The following is a 20,891-nucleotide window of genomic DNA, read 5'->3' on the forward strand; positions in this document are numbered from 1 at the left end:
AAATAAATTAAGCTGCACTTCACTGAGTGATTTGAACACCCAATCTTTTTTATTTTGAAGGCAAGAGATTAAATTTTTCTTTCCTTAACCAACATCACTGCTTTGAACAGACAGCAAAGAAGTGGCAAAAAATAAGAAAGAAGGATCTTAATGCTAGTATTCCGACATGGCTTGTATGTTTCCCCTCTACTGCAGAAGCAAACAGCAATACAGCTCTTTTATACTAGCTTTAAAGATATAGTTTGGGGCACATCTCCCCTGACATTTTTAATTCAGCATTTAAATTGTTCCATTAGTATGCACAGCAGTTTCCACGTATGCAAGTAGGGAGGTTTTTGCCTCAAAGAACTCATGATCTAAATTAAATCACATTATTGGAAAAGGGATAAAAAAGCTACCTGAAAACAAAATGCTGAGTCTTAAGCTAGCTACAAAGCTTTCTCCTTTCCCCTTTCCATTCTTGCCAAGATTTACGAGAAGGTAAGACACAGAGGGTGATCGCCATGCTAGGCAAACAAAACAGAGTGAACTTGTAGACAAAGACAATGAGGTTGTTCAGTACACTGCCTCTGGAAAGCTATTCCAGCCTCCAAATTAGAAAATTGAGCACTAGAGCTTTCTTAGAAAAGCTGGAAAGATGCAGCATACAAGCAATTGTGGAGTTGGTATAGGATCATAGAATATCCCAAGTTGGAAGGGACCCATTGGATCATTGAGTCCAACTCCAACTGGTAGATATGGTATGATGGACAAAGTGTTTGGATGTCGAATAAGCATGGGAAAATAAAAAAAAAAAAAAAAAAAAGATGAAAAAGATGAAAAAGAAGGACCTAAGATGATCCTTCTTACAGACACATCTCAGGCCAGAGAGGACAAACACTTCATGTTCCAGGTGAGACTTAAAAAGGAAAGGATGCCAATTTGAACCAAGGTCATAGAGCTGTGAAAGTATAAAACATTTTGAAGATGTGAAAGAAAACCAGCCTGATTCTGTGAATGAAGCGGGAACATAGGCATTTGTAATGTGTGTGGAGATGGCTTTGGGATCAGCGCCCTAACTGAGCCACACTAATGTCGTATTTATGTTCAACACTTTCTGTGGATAGCGATTTACCTACTGAATAGAATACATGTAGTCAGTAGGCACGAAATAATAAATATTAACTGTCTTTGAGTTTCTGTTTTTCTCTGGGAGCAACAAGGCCGTGCCCCCAAACACAGCTTGTTGCACTGCGGGGCTGCCAGTATGTGCTAGTAACTTCTGCAGTTAATTAATTTCATGTAGCAGCAAGTACATAAATAAAAAATTAAGACTTTAACCCAGGGAATTACCTCAGCACAAATACAGTTTGTAATGTAAAAGTTGATTTTAAGTGAAGACTTGCTTGCAAGCTCATGCCACTGCAGATCCCAAAAACCTAGGACTAGGGAGAAAAAGCAGTTCATAAAGATGAAGTGAGGGAAAAAATAAACACAAACTTTGGTCTGTTGAAGGAAGGTTTATTGAAGATACTGAAGGAAGCTACGGATCGCCCTTCGAGGACATGTTTTGTCAGCAGAAATGGCATTTTTGCTCCCAGTTCTGACTTTTAAGGCACCTAATGGCCTGTGGGGAGACGGAAGCCTCCCGGTTTATTCGCCCCGGTAACACCGCCTCTCCCCCTGCCACACTTAACGGCCCTCCGGGCGCCCGGCTCGGGGACGGGCCGGCAGCACGCTGCGCTGCTGACCCCTGGCGCCCCGGGCGGGCACTGCGCCGCCCCCCGCAGCCGGCCCCGGCTCCCCCGGCTCCCGTGAGGGACCCCACGGCAGGGCGCTGCGCCCAGGGGTGCCCGAGACTGGTGGCGGCCGCAGCCCGGGCGGGCGGGAGGCAGAGGAAGGCGGCGGGCCTCTGAGGGGACAACATGGCGGCGGCCGCCCTGAGGAGAGCCCCGCCGCCGCCGCCCCGGCCGGCCCCAAGCGGTCTGATCGACGTGCCGGCGGAGCAACTCGCCGGGCCTGGCGGCGGGCGGGGAGGTGGCTGAGGGGGAGCGCCGCGGGGCGGCGGCGGCCGCCATTTTGTAGGAAGAGCGGAGCGGAGCCGGGCGGTTCCTGGCCCCCGTCGGTCTCCGGTCCCCCTCGGTGCCCCTCGGTCCCCGCCGCCGTGTGCCTGGGAGGAGCGGGCGTCGCCGCGGGAGGCCGCTGTCAGGGCAGCGGGGGGCGGCCCCGAGGGGGGAGCGGGGCCGGGCCGGGCGCCTCAGGGCCGCTGCGTTCGCTTCTCTTGCAGGGGGAGCCGGGCCGGGGCAGCCGGGCGGCGGCGATGGCCAAGGTGAGCAACCCCCCCTCGGCGGCTCGGGGGCGCCCCCGTCTTCCTCCCCCCTTCAAAGCAGCCTTTAAAAAAAAAATAATAATAATTCTCAGGAAGAGGTCGCCGGGAGTGTCATCCTTCTCCCCTCTGAGCGCCCGAAGCGTATCATGTGTTAAGGTGAAGCCTTTAAGTTCACTGGGGTGCTTTCAGACTGAAACATAAAACATACTTTTCTGATCTGGTTTGTTTTGTCACCGAGACGGGAATGTTCTTTGGTCTCAGCGGGATTTTTTACTGGGGTGACGCCAGGTATGTAAATATTTGCAGTAGTGAGCTAAATCAACGTATCGGAGTGGTAACATCTCAGCCTTAAATGAACCTGCTGATAAGGAAAAAATGTTTCTCTTGTGATTATGTGTCATCGGTAATTGTTTCTGTATACTTTAATCTGTGTATACTTCAATATATGCGTTTGTTTCACAATAACTTATTTCAGTAGTGCTTTTACATGGTAAGGAAAAGGTTCAAGTGGGATCAGCAGGGTTTGTTTTTGTTACACAAATCTTTTAAACCTGCTGTTTTAGACCTAGACAGCTTAAGACCGTAACTATAAAAACTTGATAATGTTAGTAAATTAACTGTGTGTTAACGTGTTTGAGTCGTCGTGATGTTAGTAAGATGTATCAGACACTGTATGTTTGTGTGGAGGTAGTATGGAAGAAGCAGGTATTTATTGGCTGAGGTCCTGACAGCTTGAATAGAGTCTTTATCAAAACATGTGAGTAGTACAGTTTTCTTACTTTTTTGGAAATAAGCTTTTTGGTTACATACTTAGTGGTAAACACATGGGTAAACTCCTATATGATCAAGAATACGGTATTTAAGGAAGAACCCGTTGTTTCAGTTTCTCAAAATAATTTCTTTCTCTCGTTGGGGAATGAAGTTTTATGAAAACACATTGACTATAGCGGGGAGCGGTTACGTTTTCCAGGAATGTGTGTTTTGTAGATTTAAGATCTTTTAAATTATGCTTTACCTTTTGGGTGTATGATGGGTTACTTTTGTTACGTGTGTGGAACTGTGTCATGAAAGTAACCCGTCTGTTTTTAAAGCATAAAAAATAGATTATGCCATTCTGTTTAATTGGGTCACCTGGATGTTTTCTTTTTTTTCACAAAAAAAAAAAAAAGATCAGCGGCAGTTGCTCGTGCTGCTGTTTGAGATGCACACCATCGTCAGGCTTCAGAGTTAATCCTTGTGGTGAGGAGCCAGCAGCTCTTTGGAGCCCTTTGCTGAGACCATTTGCGTGCTCAGGGAGGTAGCATTGCATCGTTTGCTGCGTGGCTGAATCAGCTTCTGACAGAGTCATCTTCAGCAATTGAAAGTTATGTTGACAGTAGAGTTCCGTGGCGTGAAGCAGATTTTCTGGTGTATTCCAAGACCGCAGCGTTCACAAAGGTTTTGTGGCTTATTGGCAGCTTGCCCAGGGTACCGATCTGATCTGTTTGCAGTAATACTTGTTTATAAATATGTGAATGTGCTGAGTTTGCAAATCTAAATAACGTTGGTTGTACTAGCTGAAGTTTTGCACATGTTAAATATTTATGGATTTCAAGAGCAAAATACAGAAGCAGAAATTACCATACCCACCTGTTCTGGTATGCATGTCCCCCTGTATGGCTCAGAGCTGTTGGTATGCATACTCTGCTGGCGAAGAAATGTGTGTATGCACATATGTACGTGTGCTTCTAGATGGGAGCTGCAAGATGTATCTGTAGGGATGCTATCCTGCGTCTCCCTCAAGTCTTTTAGGAAGTGGGACTACAGGTTAACTAATGTTTGGCCTAGTTTTAGGGCAGAGGTTTTGGATATCAGCACTTACTTAACAGTATTTCTGATAATGAATGACATGATTGAATTGTGGTAATCATGGAAACAATGCATAAATTTTTTCACATGTACAACCTAATCTAGGTTATGGGGTCTCAGTGGTGCTATTTAAACTTTTAAGTTTTGTTTTCCTAAAGTGAGGAGGCCTATCACTAAGTGCTTTTAAGGCTTTTCCTTTACTTAGAATACTATTACTAATATAAAAATGATAATAATGTGTTCTTAAATACTGATTTTACAAAAATAAGTGATGATAAATTACAGTTTTAATTGTGGAGTGAGGTTTTCTCTTGTGATCTACAAAACTGTACTTAAACTAGTAATTTTGCTAGCAGTATATAATACTTGCTTTTGTTTTTGTCTTCTCAGGTGCTCTGTAACAGAGCAAGATTGGTCACCTACCTACCAGGGTTTTATTCCTTAGTCAAAAGAGTTGTAAATCCCAAGGCTTTTTCTACAGCAGGCTCCTCTGGCTCAGATGAGCCTCATGTTGCTGCTACACCTCCTGATTTATGTAAGAAAAAGCAAATTCATTTTCTTTGAATTCATGTGCTATCAGAACTGTCCACCCCATATAAAACTGGGAATTCAGAAGTGTGTTTTTTTGCAGGACACTTCTGTGTTGTGGTTGCCTTGGTTATATATGATTGTGATGAAATACAGATATTTGAATGGGAGAGGTTTTTTGTCTTTTTTTTTTTCTTGTTAAATAATGTGATGACTAAAGCAAGGCCTTGACTTTTACAGGTCCAAGAACTGTATGGCCAGATGAAGTAATGGGTCCATTTGGTCCTCAAGACCAGAGATTCCAGTTGCCTGGTAATATTGGGTTTGACTGTCACCTAAATGGTACTGCTTCTCAGAAGAAAAGCCAAGTTTCAAAACCTCTGCCTGATATATTAGCGGAGCCTTCACCAAGTGAAAGGCATGAATTTGTAATGGCACAATACATAAATGAATTTCAGGTAAGAACAGGCTTCCTCTGTGAGGCTGATACTTATTGTCTGGAAGAAACATAATTATTCTCTCTTCCTCCTGAAAAAAGATACCGATGATGATCCAGATGGTGTTTAAAGATGAGTGTCAGGTAGGGTGAGGGGGAGATTGCATAGAACCTGGCTGATTTTTTTCTTTTAGGAGAAGCAAAAACAAACCCTGAAATATTTTTTTTTCTTTTTAACTGTACGTCTAAGTAGTGCTTAGTGAAATAGTATTTTAGTAATGACTTATATAGATGTGTGAAAAGAAAACTTCAGGTTCAAAATGTACTGTTTAACAAGTCCCAACACCTCTTATCAAATAGGACTGGTAGTTTCTTAACTTCAGCATTTCATTTAATGGACCTGGGCTTGCATAGTTTGGGCAGTGTCCTTAGACCTGCCTGTTTAGCTCTGACTACCACTGAATTCAGATGTGAGAAGCAGACCAGCACAGCTCAACCTCACGTCTCAAAATGAGAATGCATTTTGGCAATTACAGAACTTGCAGCGAGTCAGATGCTTTATTAACAGGCAGCTTGCTAATTGCTAGCTTGACTTGCATGATCAGAGTGTTTCAACAAATGTTTATTGCTACTAGCTGCTGATTCAACTTTCCCATCTCTGAGTTTGTGACATGCTCAGACATCAGAAGTCAGCTAATAAATCTGCTGTAAAAATGCTGTGTAGTGTTTTTTGTAAATGTAATATTGTATTCCAAAGTGTTTAGAAAACAAACTTCTGGTGAGCTCACAGAATTGTTTCAGCTTTTGTGGATCATAACTTTGGTCAAAAGACCAAAAAAAGTTCTAGTCTTCTCTTTAATGCAAACCAGGTGTGCTGAATGCACGTCTGCTTTCTAGAAAGATTGCTTGTATAATAAAGCTCTCAGTGCAGCTGCTGCTGCTCCAAATTGAACAGAGAAACTGGAAAGAGCAGAGGGGGGGTTTGCAACTGGTACTCAGAGGGCAGTTAACAAGAATCAGCTCTGTTTGATACTAGTGCTGTTCAGGAATCCATGGACGGCATTTAGCTAGTGAAAACGCTAAACTGGTCACTTCTGGAGAAGACCCAGATTTGGGCAATGGCATCAGCTAATACAAAGGCCTCCTGCCACAGGTTCCTCCAGCAAGTAGGAGAACAGCTCAGCGCCACTGAAGCTCAGGCACCTCTCCTTGAAGCAGGCAGAGGAATGGCAAACCCCTCTGGCCTCTCTGTACCACAGAGTGATAAATTAGTTGATGCGAGCAGAATAAATGAACCTACCAGGTCATTAGTATGAGAAGTGGTGTTCATCTTAGGAAAATGGCCATCGTCTCTTGCTGATGGCATGCGTGGTAAGTGGATGTACTGTGTAGGTGGATATTAGCTGGATGGAATGGGAGCAGTAGGCAAATCAGAGTCAACCATCGCCGTACCTTTGTTAGTAAGAGAAGCATCCTGTGATTAGGAAGAACAGGAAGGGTGCACCAGCATCACTGCGTGATTTGGGAGGCTTAAAGTACCAGCTGAGCTGACTTCTGCAGTTACAACGCAAGGTACATGTGAAAACATGTACTGAAAGTGCAGTTAATGTCTGCTGTTTGTATACATGATTTTCGTGGGTTCTTTTTTTGCTACTATTCTTGGTTTTAAATTCTAGAACAGAAGTGCAAACTATGCTTTGAGTTCCATGTAATAGTTTTCTCTAGGGAGAACTTGGAGATACAAGTGTATGTTAGATAGGACACAGTGTACTCTACGTTTTAATTTCAGTCTTAAGAGAAAGTCCTTGTAAATTATGGCAAAGTTAATGTTAGAAAAGCTGTATTTAGGCATTCTGTGCCAATGTTACGTAGCAGTTGATATGCCAAAGGAGGCAGCTGTTTTAACTTCCCTGTTAAGGACATTGTAAGCTTAAATGTTATACATCTGACTTAACAGTGCTGGATTTGTAACATACATGTAAGAATCTGTGTTTTTTTCTTTTTTTAAGAAACTGTAGAACTAAACTGTAGAGAATAAAAATAGTTTTATTGGAAAATGCTGCTGATTTTTAGGCTGCTAAAGCTGAAATTACTGGCAGTTCGGAGCTTTAGAGCTGTTTTATTCCAGTTTAGGGAACGTGTATGTCTGTAATCTGTCAGTTGTCGTTGGATTGAATACTTTCAGGCCATTATTTCAAAGGGGTGTTTTTCAAAAATTCTCTATTGGTTAAGGCTTTGGATAACACAGTTAAAGTTTAAATTTCTGTTTATGTAATAGGTTATATGTATCTGTTCTAATTTTAATATTTGAAAAACAGTCTTAAAGTCACAGCAAACCAACTTTCTGCGAAACTACTTGGGTGTATCAGTGGACATAGAGTTGCAAAATTACACTCTGGTGTGCATTGTTATTCCTGTTGTGTATTAATAGGAAAGTTAAAATTTTCACTTTTCTCAGGGTGCTGATGTTCCACAGAAACAGCAAATAAATAACGCTGAAACATACTTTGAAAATGCAAAGGTAGAATGTGCAGTACAAGCTTGTCCTGAACTGTTACAAAAAGGTATGTATTTTCTGGACAGTTAAAAAAAAAAAAAAAAGTATTTTTTTAAAAAAGAAGTAAAATATGTACATAAAGGCTCTGATAAAATTGACAGAATGTATAATGGAATAAGGTAATCCAAAGTCGGTATTTTACAAAAGAAAAACGTTATAAAACAAAGACTGAAATTTTGCTGTTGACAATACTTTGCATTTCATATAAAATTCAGTGCCATTAAATTTAAGATCAGCTGGGGTGGGGAGTAACTTCTGTCTGCTTCTACAGGGTCAAGAAACTTTGGAAATGATTCATTACCTAAAAACCAGGTTGTGACAAAATCAAGTGTTTTGGCACTACTTCTTAGTAAAAGAGTGAATTGAAATCATATTACTCCTGAAGGCATTGGTTTTGTATTTTTCTTTCTGGTCTAAAAGATAATGATTGAAATTAAATTCAAGTGAAAACTTTAATAAGTGACCTTTAGCAGGGCCTTACCAATGTGCATTACCACAAAAATAACGTCAGCATCAAAACAGCGTGCTGTTTGCACATCTGAGGTGAAAAACACACATATCTCCTATTTAAATGAAACGAAAGCTTGAAAGTAGGGTTGATAATTTGTCTAAAATTGAAAAGTCCTAAATAAAGTAAGAGAGATCATAAACTGCTGGTTTCCTTTTCTTTAGACTTCGAGTTAATGTTTCCAGAAGTGAATGCCAGCCGTTTAACAGTGTTAACAGTTACCCAGAAGACTAAAAATGATATGACTGCATGGAGTCAAGAAGTAGAAGATGAGAGAGAAATGCTCTTAGAAAATGTAAGTAGCTGACATGAGCATCAGCTTATCTTTGTTGATCAGTCTGATTTGTATATTCAGACCATTTCTAGCTCTGGCAGTAATATTCTGTATTGCGTGTTTGAGCTAGCACTGTGTTCTCTTTCTGACGAAAAGGAGACAACTTTTTCCAGCTTTGTCACTTTTATTAAAGGCTGTTCTCCTGTTGCATCTAAAGGGCAGCAAGTATTTTCTTGCCTTATTTCACCTTCAGTACAATTTATTTTGTAGGATTTTGTTGCTCTGTGTTTTTCTGTGATGTAATGGAAATTCCAGCATGTGCTCTGTCAGTGAGTGCATCCTCACCTTCTGATAATAGATATGATCTGGGTATCAGTGATAACTACATGCTAACCAGCCTTGTGCGCTCTGTCTTCTCTTGCCACTAGAGGTCTCTCTGAAAATAGTTTTTTCTCATTCTTCAGAGTTTTGACTGCTCCAGCAGGTGTCGATGTTCACCACTGCTGGTGGGTTTTTCTTCATACCTTAAAATACAGCAGCTTTGTATATTGTAGTTTTTCTAAAATCAGTAAAAATTATTGTATGGGATTTTAATCTGTGAAGTGAGGGTCAAATTTATGTTTGAAAATAAGTCTGCTACTGTCCTTTTCAACCTTGGAAAGTGCAGACGTGGTCTGTATAAAGCAGTGTAAGGGTCACCACAGAAAAGGAAGCAGCAGTCTGAAGGATCAACATAAAAATTACACACAAATTAAAATTCCCTTCGTTTTAGTGTGTTCTTCTCTTTGAATTGTTTATGGTCTGTTGGTCTTTGGCATTGTAATCTGGTCTAATTATATGTTAATTGGCATCTTTCTTCCTTGTGCACCTCCCTGTCAAGTCTAATATAGTCATTGTAGGGGTGTTAGGATGTTAGCTTTAACCTCCCAGCCTAAAGGTTACTAACAGCAAACTCACCGGAAAATGGTCTGTTTGTTTGCTTCATAAATGGTTAGAAGTAACATTAAAAATACTAATTTGATGTGAGAGGCTTGTGCTGAAGTAATGAGGGTTATTTACAGTCAATCTAAGTGTTTACAGTGGTTAATCTAAAGCATTTATTAATACCACTCTAAGAGGTTGCTGTGGAGCTGTTACACTGCATCTGTTGATTCAGTGTTGTACCAGAAATGTAGTGCCTTAAATGATGCCTTCAGATGGCTTGCTTACATTTGTGACTCAGAGTTGGAAGATAGTTGTTCTTCAGAGCCAGCAAACTTCAAAGTACAGAACTGATTGCTGTGAAGGATAAACTTCCCTTATTTGGGACCATTCAGCCTTACCGTCTTAATAAATGTAATAGTCTTTGTACCTTGAACTGCTCGGGACACTAATTCCTGAAAACAGTCCAATTTTATCTAATTGAAAGTAAATAGAATGTAAACTTAATCTGAAGTTAGTTTTCTTTTTAATGAGATGAGGGCAATTCCTTCATGTTTCAAGGGAGCTACATCAATTCAGTGCATAGATGGTTTTAGAATCAATGCCTGTCTCGAGTTTTTTTGGGGGAAGGTTCTCATTCACATTTGCAGACTTCTTCAGGAGTTTTCTGTGAATTCCTGTTACCTTCCTAATGTAGGCTGAAAGCTGCCGATCTACGCGATTCAAAACACATAACTGAGATCTCCTGTTCTCACTTATTTATCTGCAGAAATGTGCTATGTCATCTGTAGGTCTTGTAATTTTCTTGTGCCATGCTGGGACGTCAGCTTTAAATCTGATTTTTTTGTTGTTGTCTGGAAAACAGCTAAGTCTTAGATTTACGGAAAGTTACTTTTGGAAAATTTTATATGCATTCTGATCTATTTATATTTTCCAAAAAGAAGTTTTAATATCTTTTTTTCTTCCCTTTAAGTTCATTAATGGTGCCAAGGAAATTTGCTATGCAATCTGTTCTGAAGGCTATTGGGCCGACTTCATTGATCCATCCTCAGGACTGGCTGTAAGTTGTGCGCTGTGCGGAACCCTGTTGTCCTAATTAGCAGTGGTATTTGTATTCTTCTATATGGGTTAAATCCAACTTTTTCATACTGATCAGAAGCTGTTACCACAGGATAATCCCTTTTCTAAATTTAGAAGATAGGGTAGTGGCCCCCAGCCACTTCATACGCTGTGTCAGCTGTTGTTGCAGTTGGCACTTCTGAGAGCATCGTTCAGCAATGAAGTTGAATTTTAGGTAACTAGAAATTTGATGCCTAAAAATTCTTCATCACAACATGGTTGATGCCTTGTGCCCTCCAAAGGTCTTTTGGTAGTCCATACACCTATCTGTCTAGATGGGTGCTTTTTAAAAAACCTCTTTGCACTAGTTAATTATATATTTGTTAAGCAGAAAAAATGAATGGCTTGTTCTGTTTAAACAGCATTGGCATTCACTGCCAGATTACACCAGTTCTCTGGAGAGCTGACAGTTTCTTACCAAGACATCTGTAAAATGCAACAGTGGCTTAAAATTTACAAGACAGCACTGAGGATTTCTATTAAAACATGCGTTCACATGCATTTTTGTCTGAGAACTAATCGTTAAAACCATATCATAGTTAAACGTAATCATGGCAAAGCTCATTTTAGTGCGGTTTTTATTTAAAAATACCATGAAAGGCCATGATTTATTGTGTCATCAGAGGCAACTAGGTTTAACAGGGATTGTTTATAAGCTAAACAAGCCGTTGAAGGTGTTTATAGTACTTAAAAGCTTCCCTGGGAATTCCATGCATTTAAAGAATAGTGACAGGTTAATAAAAGTAAGATAATGTCTTTGGGCTCCAGTTCGGTAGCAACATCCTTACCCATAACCTGCTCAGCAGCAGTAGGCTTTTGTCAGAAGCTTCCTCTTCTGAGGTAAAGCAACTGAAATAAGTTTTCTGTTATTGTTATATAACATTTTGCTATTGAAAGCATTTTCTTTTTAGGGGGCTCATTGAAAAGATACGTCTTAATTTTGCTATTTTACAGGAGGTTTCTATCCTAAATGTTTTTTTTTAAATCTTCTACTTTTTCAAGGCATTTAATTTATTTTTTATGTGTGATTGATTGGACATTCAGACATGCCGATACACCCTCAGACCTCTGTCAGCAGTAAGGGGAAACCTCTAAATATGGGCTACCAGTGCAATCAGAGGTGCTCTGCACGTAGATCGCACAAACAGATCTTCATAAAAACTTCTTCCAACAAATGTAGCTGGTACTGTTGGGCTTAGGCTTTGTTTTGAAAAGGGGTAATAGTGACATTTTTAAAGCTTGAATGTGTTGTTACTGGGCTGTTAACCCTTATAGTCTGGAATGTTCTTGGAAATACTATGTGAAATTCTCTCTTTCCACCTAGTTTTTTGGACCTTACACAAACAACACCCTGTTTGAAACAGATGAACGCTACCGCCACTTTGGATTCTCCGTTGATGATCTTGGCTGCTGCAAAGTTATTCGTCATAACATCTGGGGTACTCACGTCATCGTAGGAAGTATCTTCACCAACGCTGAACCTGACAGCCCTATCATGAGAAAACTGAGCGGAAACTAGGAACTGTCAGGGTTTCGCTCGTCTTCTGACTAGATGATTCTGTACAAGCATTGTCAGGGAATACCACAATCTGAAGTATTCCTAGATAATAAAGTATCTGTTATTTATTTTAGTCTTATGAATATTTGCTCATCACATGTGACTTAGAATATCATTTGACAACATTTTATCAGATACCTATATGTGACACATGAATTTTAAGCTGTGAGTTTCCTTCATCCTGAATGAATTTAAACCAACTTGAATGCATATGTAGCTGTCTGCATAGCCTCTTTTAGTATTATCAACTCTTCTGACTTTTTGATATCTGACAAATCTGTGTTCTTCGCATTAAAAAACCCTGATACCACTGAATTTCCTGGGAATTTCACCACTTACTGCAATAAGTGGCAGAAATTGTACACGTTATACTTCAGGAGGGAAGTGTTCACATGGTTGCTACATCCTGAGACTGTAAAAAGTCATAAGTTACTCTAGAATCAGTCATCTCTTAATGTTTTTTGTCTTCATGTTGCTTGGGATTTTATTTTATCAGTGTTATATATGTAAATGTAATTTAGAGTTACTTTTGTAACTTTTATAGGTCATTAAATACATAGATATGGAAAAAAGGTAATAGGGCAATATGGATATCATCATTGTTTTTTCTTGTATGCAATTGAGATTTGTCTCTGCGGAATTTTGAAATGCCTGAGTAAAGGGCAATTATGATGAGGTACTTTAATTTTCATCAATTGTAAAGATATTTCAAGGGGAAGATTAAAATATCTTTAGGTGGCGTAGAAACAATCAAGTCAACTGAAGTTACACCAGAAAGAGTAGTGAGGAAAATTAAGGGTATCTAAACTTCCAAAAATTCAGCTGCTTCTCTACAGAGACCAGCTAACTAGATTTTAATGTCCCTGCAGTCACTTTTTAGGGCCGTTCGGTAATACTCCACAGCTGTAGCTATGCCAGTTTATGCAACAATGGGAATCCTTCAGTCTTGACTCAGACAAAACTTAATGCAACTTTTGTCTGGATAACGACTGCCAAGAAGATGCTCTGAGAGCTTTAGCATCCTTTCCAGTAGCTAGGGATTTTCACTTCTTTTTCCAATATTAACAACTACAGATTTAAAACTTGTTCTAGGTTTGTATGCTATTTCTATTCCCTACTCAGCACCTAAGCCAGTTATCACCAAGGTTTTTTGTTGGCTCTAATGGGTTTAGAACCAGACCCTTTTACAAGTGCCTGTATCTTTCCTTGTTAATGATTGCCGGGTCACAGAGGTGCAGTTGAGGAAGACGCTGCTGGAGAAGTGAGCGCTGCCTTCTGTAATTCACTATAGCTAGGCCAGCCGTTCAGGGCTTGTCGTGCCATCTTGTCATCACTTTTGGCTCTGGCCCACACACATTCCAAGAAAAGCGTATGGCTGTTGAGGCAAGATTGTTTATTGCTTTTTGTGGCATCTGCCGCATTTCCAGAGCACAAGTTTCTTTGTTCTTTGATCTCATTCTTGTCAAAAGGATGAAAAAATACTCAAGAAGCTACAGAGTGTCTTCTGTGTACAAAACCAATTGAAACACAATTGTTTTGCAGAATGCCAATTACCTCATTTGATAAAAAGAGGGGTAGTGTCTAGGTGTACACAACTGTAGAGAAATAAATATTAGAAAAATAAATTCTGTGAACGGGTTCACATATATTTTAGCTATCTCAAAGGTTTTCGATACTGTCTCTTTTTTTTCCTAAAGTGGCTTTGCTGTACTCGCCTTTCCTATGTTTTATAAAGCGGGGTGGACTTTCAGGCAGCTATCCAAATTAAACTTGGGACAGTGGTTTTCCGCATGATACTTCACGGGGTATGAACTAAAAAAAAAATAATTTTTTAACAGTGTCTTTTCAAATTGTTCTAACCCAAGGCAAAAATCTCACTGAAGACGTTGGGAGTTTTTGCCTTGACATCGCTGTTACTAGTACTTCATGCCAGAATTCGAGGGGAAGTAGCATTTTGAGGTATTTTTCTAAGTAGCATTTTGGGGTATTTTTCTAAATAACATTTTCTTGTACTTACAAGTTTGTCAAAACTCTCAAAAGAGGCTAGAACTGTTCCTGTTCTACCTCCTTCACAGCAGAAGAGCTATAATGTATATTAACTTGCTATTATGAAATAAAAGTTCTTGAATGCAGTGTGATTAAATGTATTTCTGATAATTAAAAAAAATATCGGTGTTACAAAATGAGTTCCTTTCTATGCTGAAGAAATAAACATGAAAAGAGATGCTGCATGTAAGGTCACATCTGTCTCTTTAGCAAAGATTAATGTTCTGGGGGAAGTTCTTAATTTGGAGAGGCTATTAGTTTCTAGCAAGTTTCTAACAGCTTGGCATATTTACTAAAAAATGAGTTCATTAAAAATACAGTAAAGTGATGCAGTGCTGTGACTGTGTAGTTAGATTTGCAAGCACATCAGTATACATAGTGAATATAATTAAAATGCTGCAAGTCTACAAATCATTCATATTAGTCAAAAGGCTAAAGAAACGTTAGAGTTGAAGTGTTTGTCACTTAGGGGCCTTAAGATATGAGGAACTGAGCTAAATGTCTTTTCAAAGAATTTTTTCAAAGAATTCCTACTAAAGGTGAAGAGAGAAGTTAAGAGTTGTAGTCCTAAAGAGCTGATGGCATCGCTGCTGAGGACAGTAGCGGGAACAGGATTTTAATTTTAAATTTCAAAACTAAATTTTTAACCAGGCTTAAAGCTGAACCCAGGACAAGATACCGAGAGAAATGGCCGGTTCGCAGTTGGACGGAGATGGGTTTCTGCCCTGTGGAAGATGAAAGCCCTCACTGCGCATCTGAGCTCAGACTGAATTACGATGATGCTTGGTCAGTTGAATGAGCACAAGGAAATATCTCGAGGTCTTCAGTTCTTTTCAGAAGACGTGATCGCTTTCCTGCAGAAGTGATCCTGTGATGAGGATCTTTCTCTTTCCACCTGCAGGCTCCTGAAGTTGAGACTCAGTGGAGGCTTTTACCTGGGCTCCAGTAGAAATGTGGAAGTAGCAAGGACCAAAGAAGTTTCTGCTTTCGGTAAACAGAACGCACAAAGTGTTCTCAGTGCTGTGAACGTTCAAGCTCACTGTGCTACAATAAGAGCTAATTGTAGGAGTCGTGCTGTTACCCAAATAACCCTGGATGATTCTGTGGTGGGTTGGACGGGTCGATAGCATTTTAGCAGATTGAGGACTGTGTACAGAGCTACAGTGAATTCAAAATCTTCTACTCAACCACTGATACCATTCATTTATTCTTGATAAATCCTCCTGTAACAATGCACGCTTCAGAACTTAGCTTCATGCTCAACTAGCTTATTTGTGAGAGAGCAAAGAAGCCGGTTGTTCTCTGAGTTTAAAATTACCTCTGTATAGTCCTATCACATGGAAAGAGGGAGTAAAAATCCTGTTAGTGGTGGTGTAGAGCTGAAATGTAATAGCGAAATCATTGCACTGCTTGCCTTGTGCTCAGCTCTTTTAAAGCCTCTTTTTATTAAGGATCACTTCTTTTGTACTCAGCTTCCTCAAAATTGGCAATCAGACTCATGGCCCATGTGCACACATTTGTAGAGCATAGTTAAAACAAGCCAGGTAATCAAACGACTCTTGTTTATAAGAGCTTAAACACTGAAGAACTGTTATTCTCCTTCCACCAGCAGCCAGCTGGCTGGGGGAAAAAAAAATAATAATAATAATCCGCAAGGTCAAAGGTGTCTCCTGCAGGAGAAGGCCCCTTTTCTTTGCCGTGCTGTCTTGTCTGCAGGCTCGTTGCCCTTTCTTGCTAATTGCAGCGTCATTCAATGAGAGACACCCTGGTTCATAAACCTGCAGGGAAGCACAGCTGTAACTTTAGACAGCTCCAGAAGGGTCAGGCTGCAGGACGTCAGCTGCTTTGTCGCAGCAACATGCAGAGGACTCGGTCTGTGAGCTCGTTGGGCTCCAAGAGGTTCTGCCCAGGCTCTTCGTCCTCCGCTCTGCTCTCAGCAGCAAAGCAGCTCTCCGGGCAGTTTGCCTCCTGGACTGAAAGAAAAAAGGCTGATGGTTCAAAATAGGCATGGAAATGATTTTCACAGATGCATGGCCAAACTGAAGCTTCTAAAACGTCTGCTAGATATAGATGACATAGTCTGATAGCTAGGGCCGAGGATGTTATTGCTATTATATTGCATTAGAATACACCCAGCAAGTACTTCTGAAATCATCCACTTAAGAAATTAGGTAACTTGCTGAACCATAGCGTTAACACTTCAAAGCTGCCCGTGTGGCCCTGTACATTAAATTAATTCCTTCTCTTGCTCTCAAGTTCCTATTTAGTGGCCACCGATAGCAGGTCTTGCGTTTGAGACCACGTGAGTGATGGAGGTGCCTTGCTAGCACTGCAGCAGAGATGAAGAATGGGAATAAATATTCATGCTTTCCTGGTGAAGGACCATAAACTCTGCAGGAAATAATTGGCAAGTGAATAATTGCAGGCTGAAATACCTCGTGTGACCCAAAATGAAGCATTTAATACATGGATATTTTTATATATCCATCTTCCTAGGAAACTAGGTAATTTTAACACAAAATTTTAATGGTTTTTTTCTTTTTTTTCATTTTTTTTACACAAAGTCAAAAACCATAAACAATCCCTGATGTTCCCTCTGAATAGCTGTTTTTACCACATACATGTCTTTTAGCATAAATACTTCATGTCGTTGTGTGTTATAATGGGCTGTGGGCTGTTCTTGGATTCGGCTTGGGGAAGCGTCAGGGGGGAAGGTGCGCGTAGCTGGGGCGCTGTGACAGTGCACGCGAGCTTGTTGGAAAAAATGATTATAAATAACAATACGGAGTGAAATTCCTGCAGTTTAGGTGATTATCTTTTGTCCAGGAGCATAGCCCAAGCTGGGCTGACGACCTTTAATTGCAGCAGTGGTGAAGCACCGCGGTTTTGCCCTGTTACCAAGGCTGCTGGGCAAAGACCCTCGAGCAGCAATCGGCGACACCTGCTGCACCTGGGCACGAGCTGCTGCCCCTGGAGTGACGCGGGCCTCTTGGTTTTCACTTCGGGACAGCTGTTTTAAATCGGTTTACTGAAGCCAGCTGAGCTGCTGTAATTGCCACCAAATAAAAGTGCAGCTCATCAGGCCTTTATGCACTGAAGGAAGTCAGGTAGTGCTGTGTGTGGGTGCCTTCTGCTCCCTGCTGCAGGAAGGTCGGAGCTTTCGCAGCTCAGCTCTTTGTGCAGGCAGGCACTCGCCCAGGGAAATGCTCCTTGCGGCTGGGAGGTGCCCAGGAGCTACACGCACACAAGCACACACACAGCCACATGCTCGAGCCTTGCAGCAGCTGCTTGAGGACAACAATAGCGACTTGTATCAGCTCCAACAGCAGCGATGTGTGGCTTTTTCATAGGGTCCCGCTCTGTTATAATTCTCTTTGTTTCCCAGGGGCTAACAGTGTCTGACAGCGTTCTTTGTCAGGAGCACATCTTCGCTGTGGGCTGCACGCAGCGTGGCCGCGTGTCCCCTCCCAGCTGCTCCAGGGGTGCCGAGTTTGCCTTGGGCACGTGAGGTTTTCCTCACCTGGGGTCTAAGCTCAGTGTGTGTATGCTAACATCTGCCTTAAGCAGGTGACTGCAGCTGAAGTGTTTGCACGATCACACCCTAAACATTACACTCAAACACCAAAGCTCCTAAATTAAAGAGGAAAACCTCTCCCCTGCCTACCTGCTGTCGGGGAAGCAGCGATCCTGCAGGTGGTTAACGGGCTCTGAGCTGCAGCCGGTCCCCACTGCTCTGTCCTGCCCTGCTCGTCCTGCAGCACGGCCCTCACCGAGCTGCTCCGCTGATCCTGCCTCTCCTGGGACTGGTCGGCTGGCAATGCTTCGAGCCGGTAAGTTGTGTCCTGCGAGAGGCTCTCGGCTCTGAAAATAATCGGGGAGGAAGGCGACCCGAGCTTGAAATGTGATGTAGTGTTTGCTGAGAAACCGTCACGGTGAGAGGAGAAAAGCCTCAAGACATTCGGTGAAATCTTGTGTTGCTGTACCCACGTGGTTTTGTCCCAGCTGGGGCTTCCCAAGGGCTGGCTTTGCTGCTGGTCAGCCAGGTGCCACGCAGCCCGTGCCCTGTAGTGGTGTCCTGGCTTGGGAAACCTGAAGCTAAAAAAATGTTGATGTGAGTTATTTGCTAATTTGGATGGGACTTGAGTGCTGGAGTGGAGCTGGCAGGCTGGAGGTGTGGGTAGTTAGTTATTTTCAAGTCAATGCGTTTACCTGCAGCAGTTCCGTGCTTGGGGTTTGGGTTGGCTGGCTGTGGTTTTTTTCAGTGATTTTTACCCTCCTTAGCAGAGTGTTGAGACGAGTGTGGTTTTGATCCAGAACACAGAAGGGCGCTTGGTGCGGTGTGCAAGGTGCGAGCACGGCATCGCTGCTGGCTCGGCACTTGTGGAGCCTGGGAGAGGCAAGGAAGAGGAGATGGGGGAAGGCTGGGGTGCAGAGATGCCCAGAAGCACGCTCTAACACCAGTAATTCCCGCAGCAGGAGCCACGGTTTGGGTGGGAAGCACAGGAGAGCCGGGGCGCTAACACCAGCCTGGTGCTGTGAAGTGGCTCGGAGCCACCCTTTGGAACAAAACCACGATTATCATGGGCTGATTCTGAGAGAAATGTAATGCTCTTAGGAAAAACAACAAGTGGGGGGACAGGGTGGGAGCTCGTACTGTCCGTGTGCCAGAGGCACAGGGAGGGGCGGCCGGTGGCATGCTGCTGATCCAGCCCTGCCCAGACCGTGCCGCGTGTCGCTCTGATCAGATTTTACGCTTTTTTTTCCTGATGATTCATCCCATTAAGTTCTTTCTGTGTGCTCAGCCTATTGCTTAATGGCAAGTAACACGTAAAAAAATCACCAGCTATGCAGCTAGCTGTTCTGCTTGGGAAATTATTTATCAGGCGTTGAAGTGCACGCAGGGCTCCTGCGCTGTTGGGACCGCAGCCTTCAGTGCCGACCGTGCGTATCCAACAGTTATCTGTGCAAAGCTCGTGCTTCCCTGTGCACATCCTGCTCTTATTTTTCCAAAGAGATGTGCCTTGAGATGTGTGGTCTAATTTTGCTGCATGTAAAATGTACGATATTTACAGACTGATGGGTGGTAGTGTGCCTCTTGCGCAGGGTGTGCTTTATGCGTGAGCTTTTCGGGGACTGAAAACCAGTCTTTGAAGGTCGGAGTCCTTCGTGAGGGAGGATTTCTACACCTGGTTTCCCCAAGGAACTGATGGATGGGGCCAGGCAGTGAGCTGCTCTGGCAGCGCTGGCTCCCCCCGCCAGCCCGCTGCTGCCATTTGGTGTTTTTGCTGGGGCAGGGAAGAATCGCTGCTGCTTTCTCTATGCATGGGAGAAAAAAAAAAAAAAAAAGCATGTGTTTTTGCAAAAATGCTCATTCGGTGCAGTCGGTTTTTTAAAGGTGCACCCTCCTTCATCAGACCTGTTCTCTGATGGCATCTGGGGGCTGAGCAGCAAGAGAGCTGCTGATTTCCCTCACCTCTGGCTATGCGATCAGGAAAACCAAGCCTGTGTTTTCCTGCTCCCCGTGGCACTCGCCGTGGGACCTCACAGCCCCCTCGGCGCCGTGCTGACCCCCGCTTCCCAGGGCAGGGCCTGGGGCTCGCCATTTCTAGTTTCTATTTTATTTGGGCCGGTGAGTTTTGGGGCGCTGTCTGCCTTCAGCAGGTCTTGGAAAAGCCTCCGTAGCATAACCAGTGCCTGTTTCAGCTGGGCGCTGAGCAGCGAGCTGTTGACACACATCAGCAAAGCGGGCTTTGCCGGGCTGCTGCCTCTCAGCCCATGGACACTTGCCCGGGGAGCCTTTAGCAGCTCGGTGCCACTGCCTTTCCTTGTCCTTCCAGCATCAGACCTCGGCTGTGTTTGTTTGCATTCGTTGTGGGCAGGCTCCACCGTGCTGAAGGCATCCTCTTAGTTTTGGTGTAAGACTTGTAGGTTTGAGCACCCCGTGATGAAATGTAGAAATGTTAGAAATGTAGAAATGTGTTAGAATGTAGAAATGAAGGCTTAAAAAAATGATAGAAGTTGTAAACCACGTGAATGTGTATAAGCTGAAAGAGATTTAATTTGATGTGCAGCTGGAAGTAAGTGTAAGACCGTGAGGCGTATGTGGACTTTGATTCAGGGGGTTGGTTCCTACACTTGTTTGTGTTTTGTTTTTTTTGTTTTAAAAAATGTGCTGGTTTTTGTGGGACTCAGTGTTTAACAAAATATGTTGGAGAAGTGCTGCAGGGCCGCGCGCACTGCGGCTCACCCTGGGGGGGGGCTGCTTGAAATGTGCTAACAGGGGCTCTTACCCCAGGTATGTGGCTAGGTGAAAGGTGCACCAACTGCTGAACCCTCAGGGAAACCTATTTTAGTACTAGGGGGGAAACTCAGGAGTGGTAAGCCAGTGCACCCTAGTCAAAAGCACTGCTGTAAATCGCATTTGTTCAGCTAAAGCTGTGTGCACGCACGTGGTGCAGACCTGCTCCCTGAGCCTGCCCCTGCTGCGGCCGGCTGGCAATGCAGTGCGACGCCATGCCACGAGGAGGAAGCATCTTTTTTGTGCCCTTCTGCTTTGGGCTTGACCGATGCCATTATTCTTTAGCTGAAAAACAAAATAAGGTCCTAGTCAGGAGTGTACCCAACTGCTTTGCAAGTTGTTGAAGCTCGCAGGTAAGGTGCCGTCGCGTCGCTTGTTACTAAGCGAGACCTGCCAACGTCTTGACGCTAACCCCTCGTAAAGCCTCCTGCTGCTGCTTTAGGCACGTAGCATTAATTGCACGATGTGCTCACCCATTGTTCCTGGTTTC

General features: G+C 42.7%; 1 protein-coding gene across 1 annotated transcript; it reads left to right on the top strand.

Annotated features, from left to right (window-relative positions):
* Positions 1-2,047: 2,047 nt before the first annotated feature.
* Positions 2,048-14,287, top strand: MMADHC (metabolism of cobalamin associated D). The gene is made up of 7 exons (XM_083840600.1): positions 2,048-2,308; positions 4,547-4,691; positions 4,925-5,142; positions 7,579-7,684; positions 8,350-8,480; positions 10,354-10,440; positions 11,824-14,287. Exons 1-7 carry the CDS (start codon positions 2,300-2,302, stop codon positions 12,016-12,018), a joined length of 891 nt encoding a protein of 296 aa, XP_083696726.1. The 5' UTR covers positions 2,048-2,299; the 3' UTR covers positions 12,019-14,287.
* The last annotated feature ends 6,604 nt before the right edge of the window (positions 14,288-20,891 follow it).

The sequence above is a fragment of the Anser anser genome (assembly GCF_964211835.1).
Source record: "Anser anser genome assembly, chromosome: 6".
NCBI lineage: Eukaryota > Metazoa > Chordata > Aves > Anseriformes > Anatidae > Anser > Anser anser.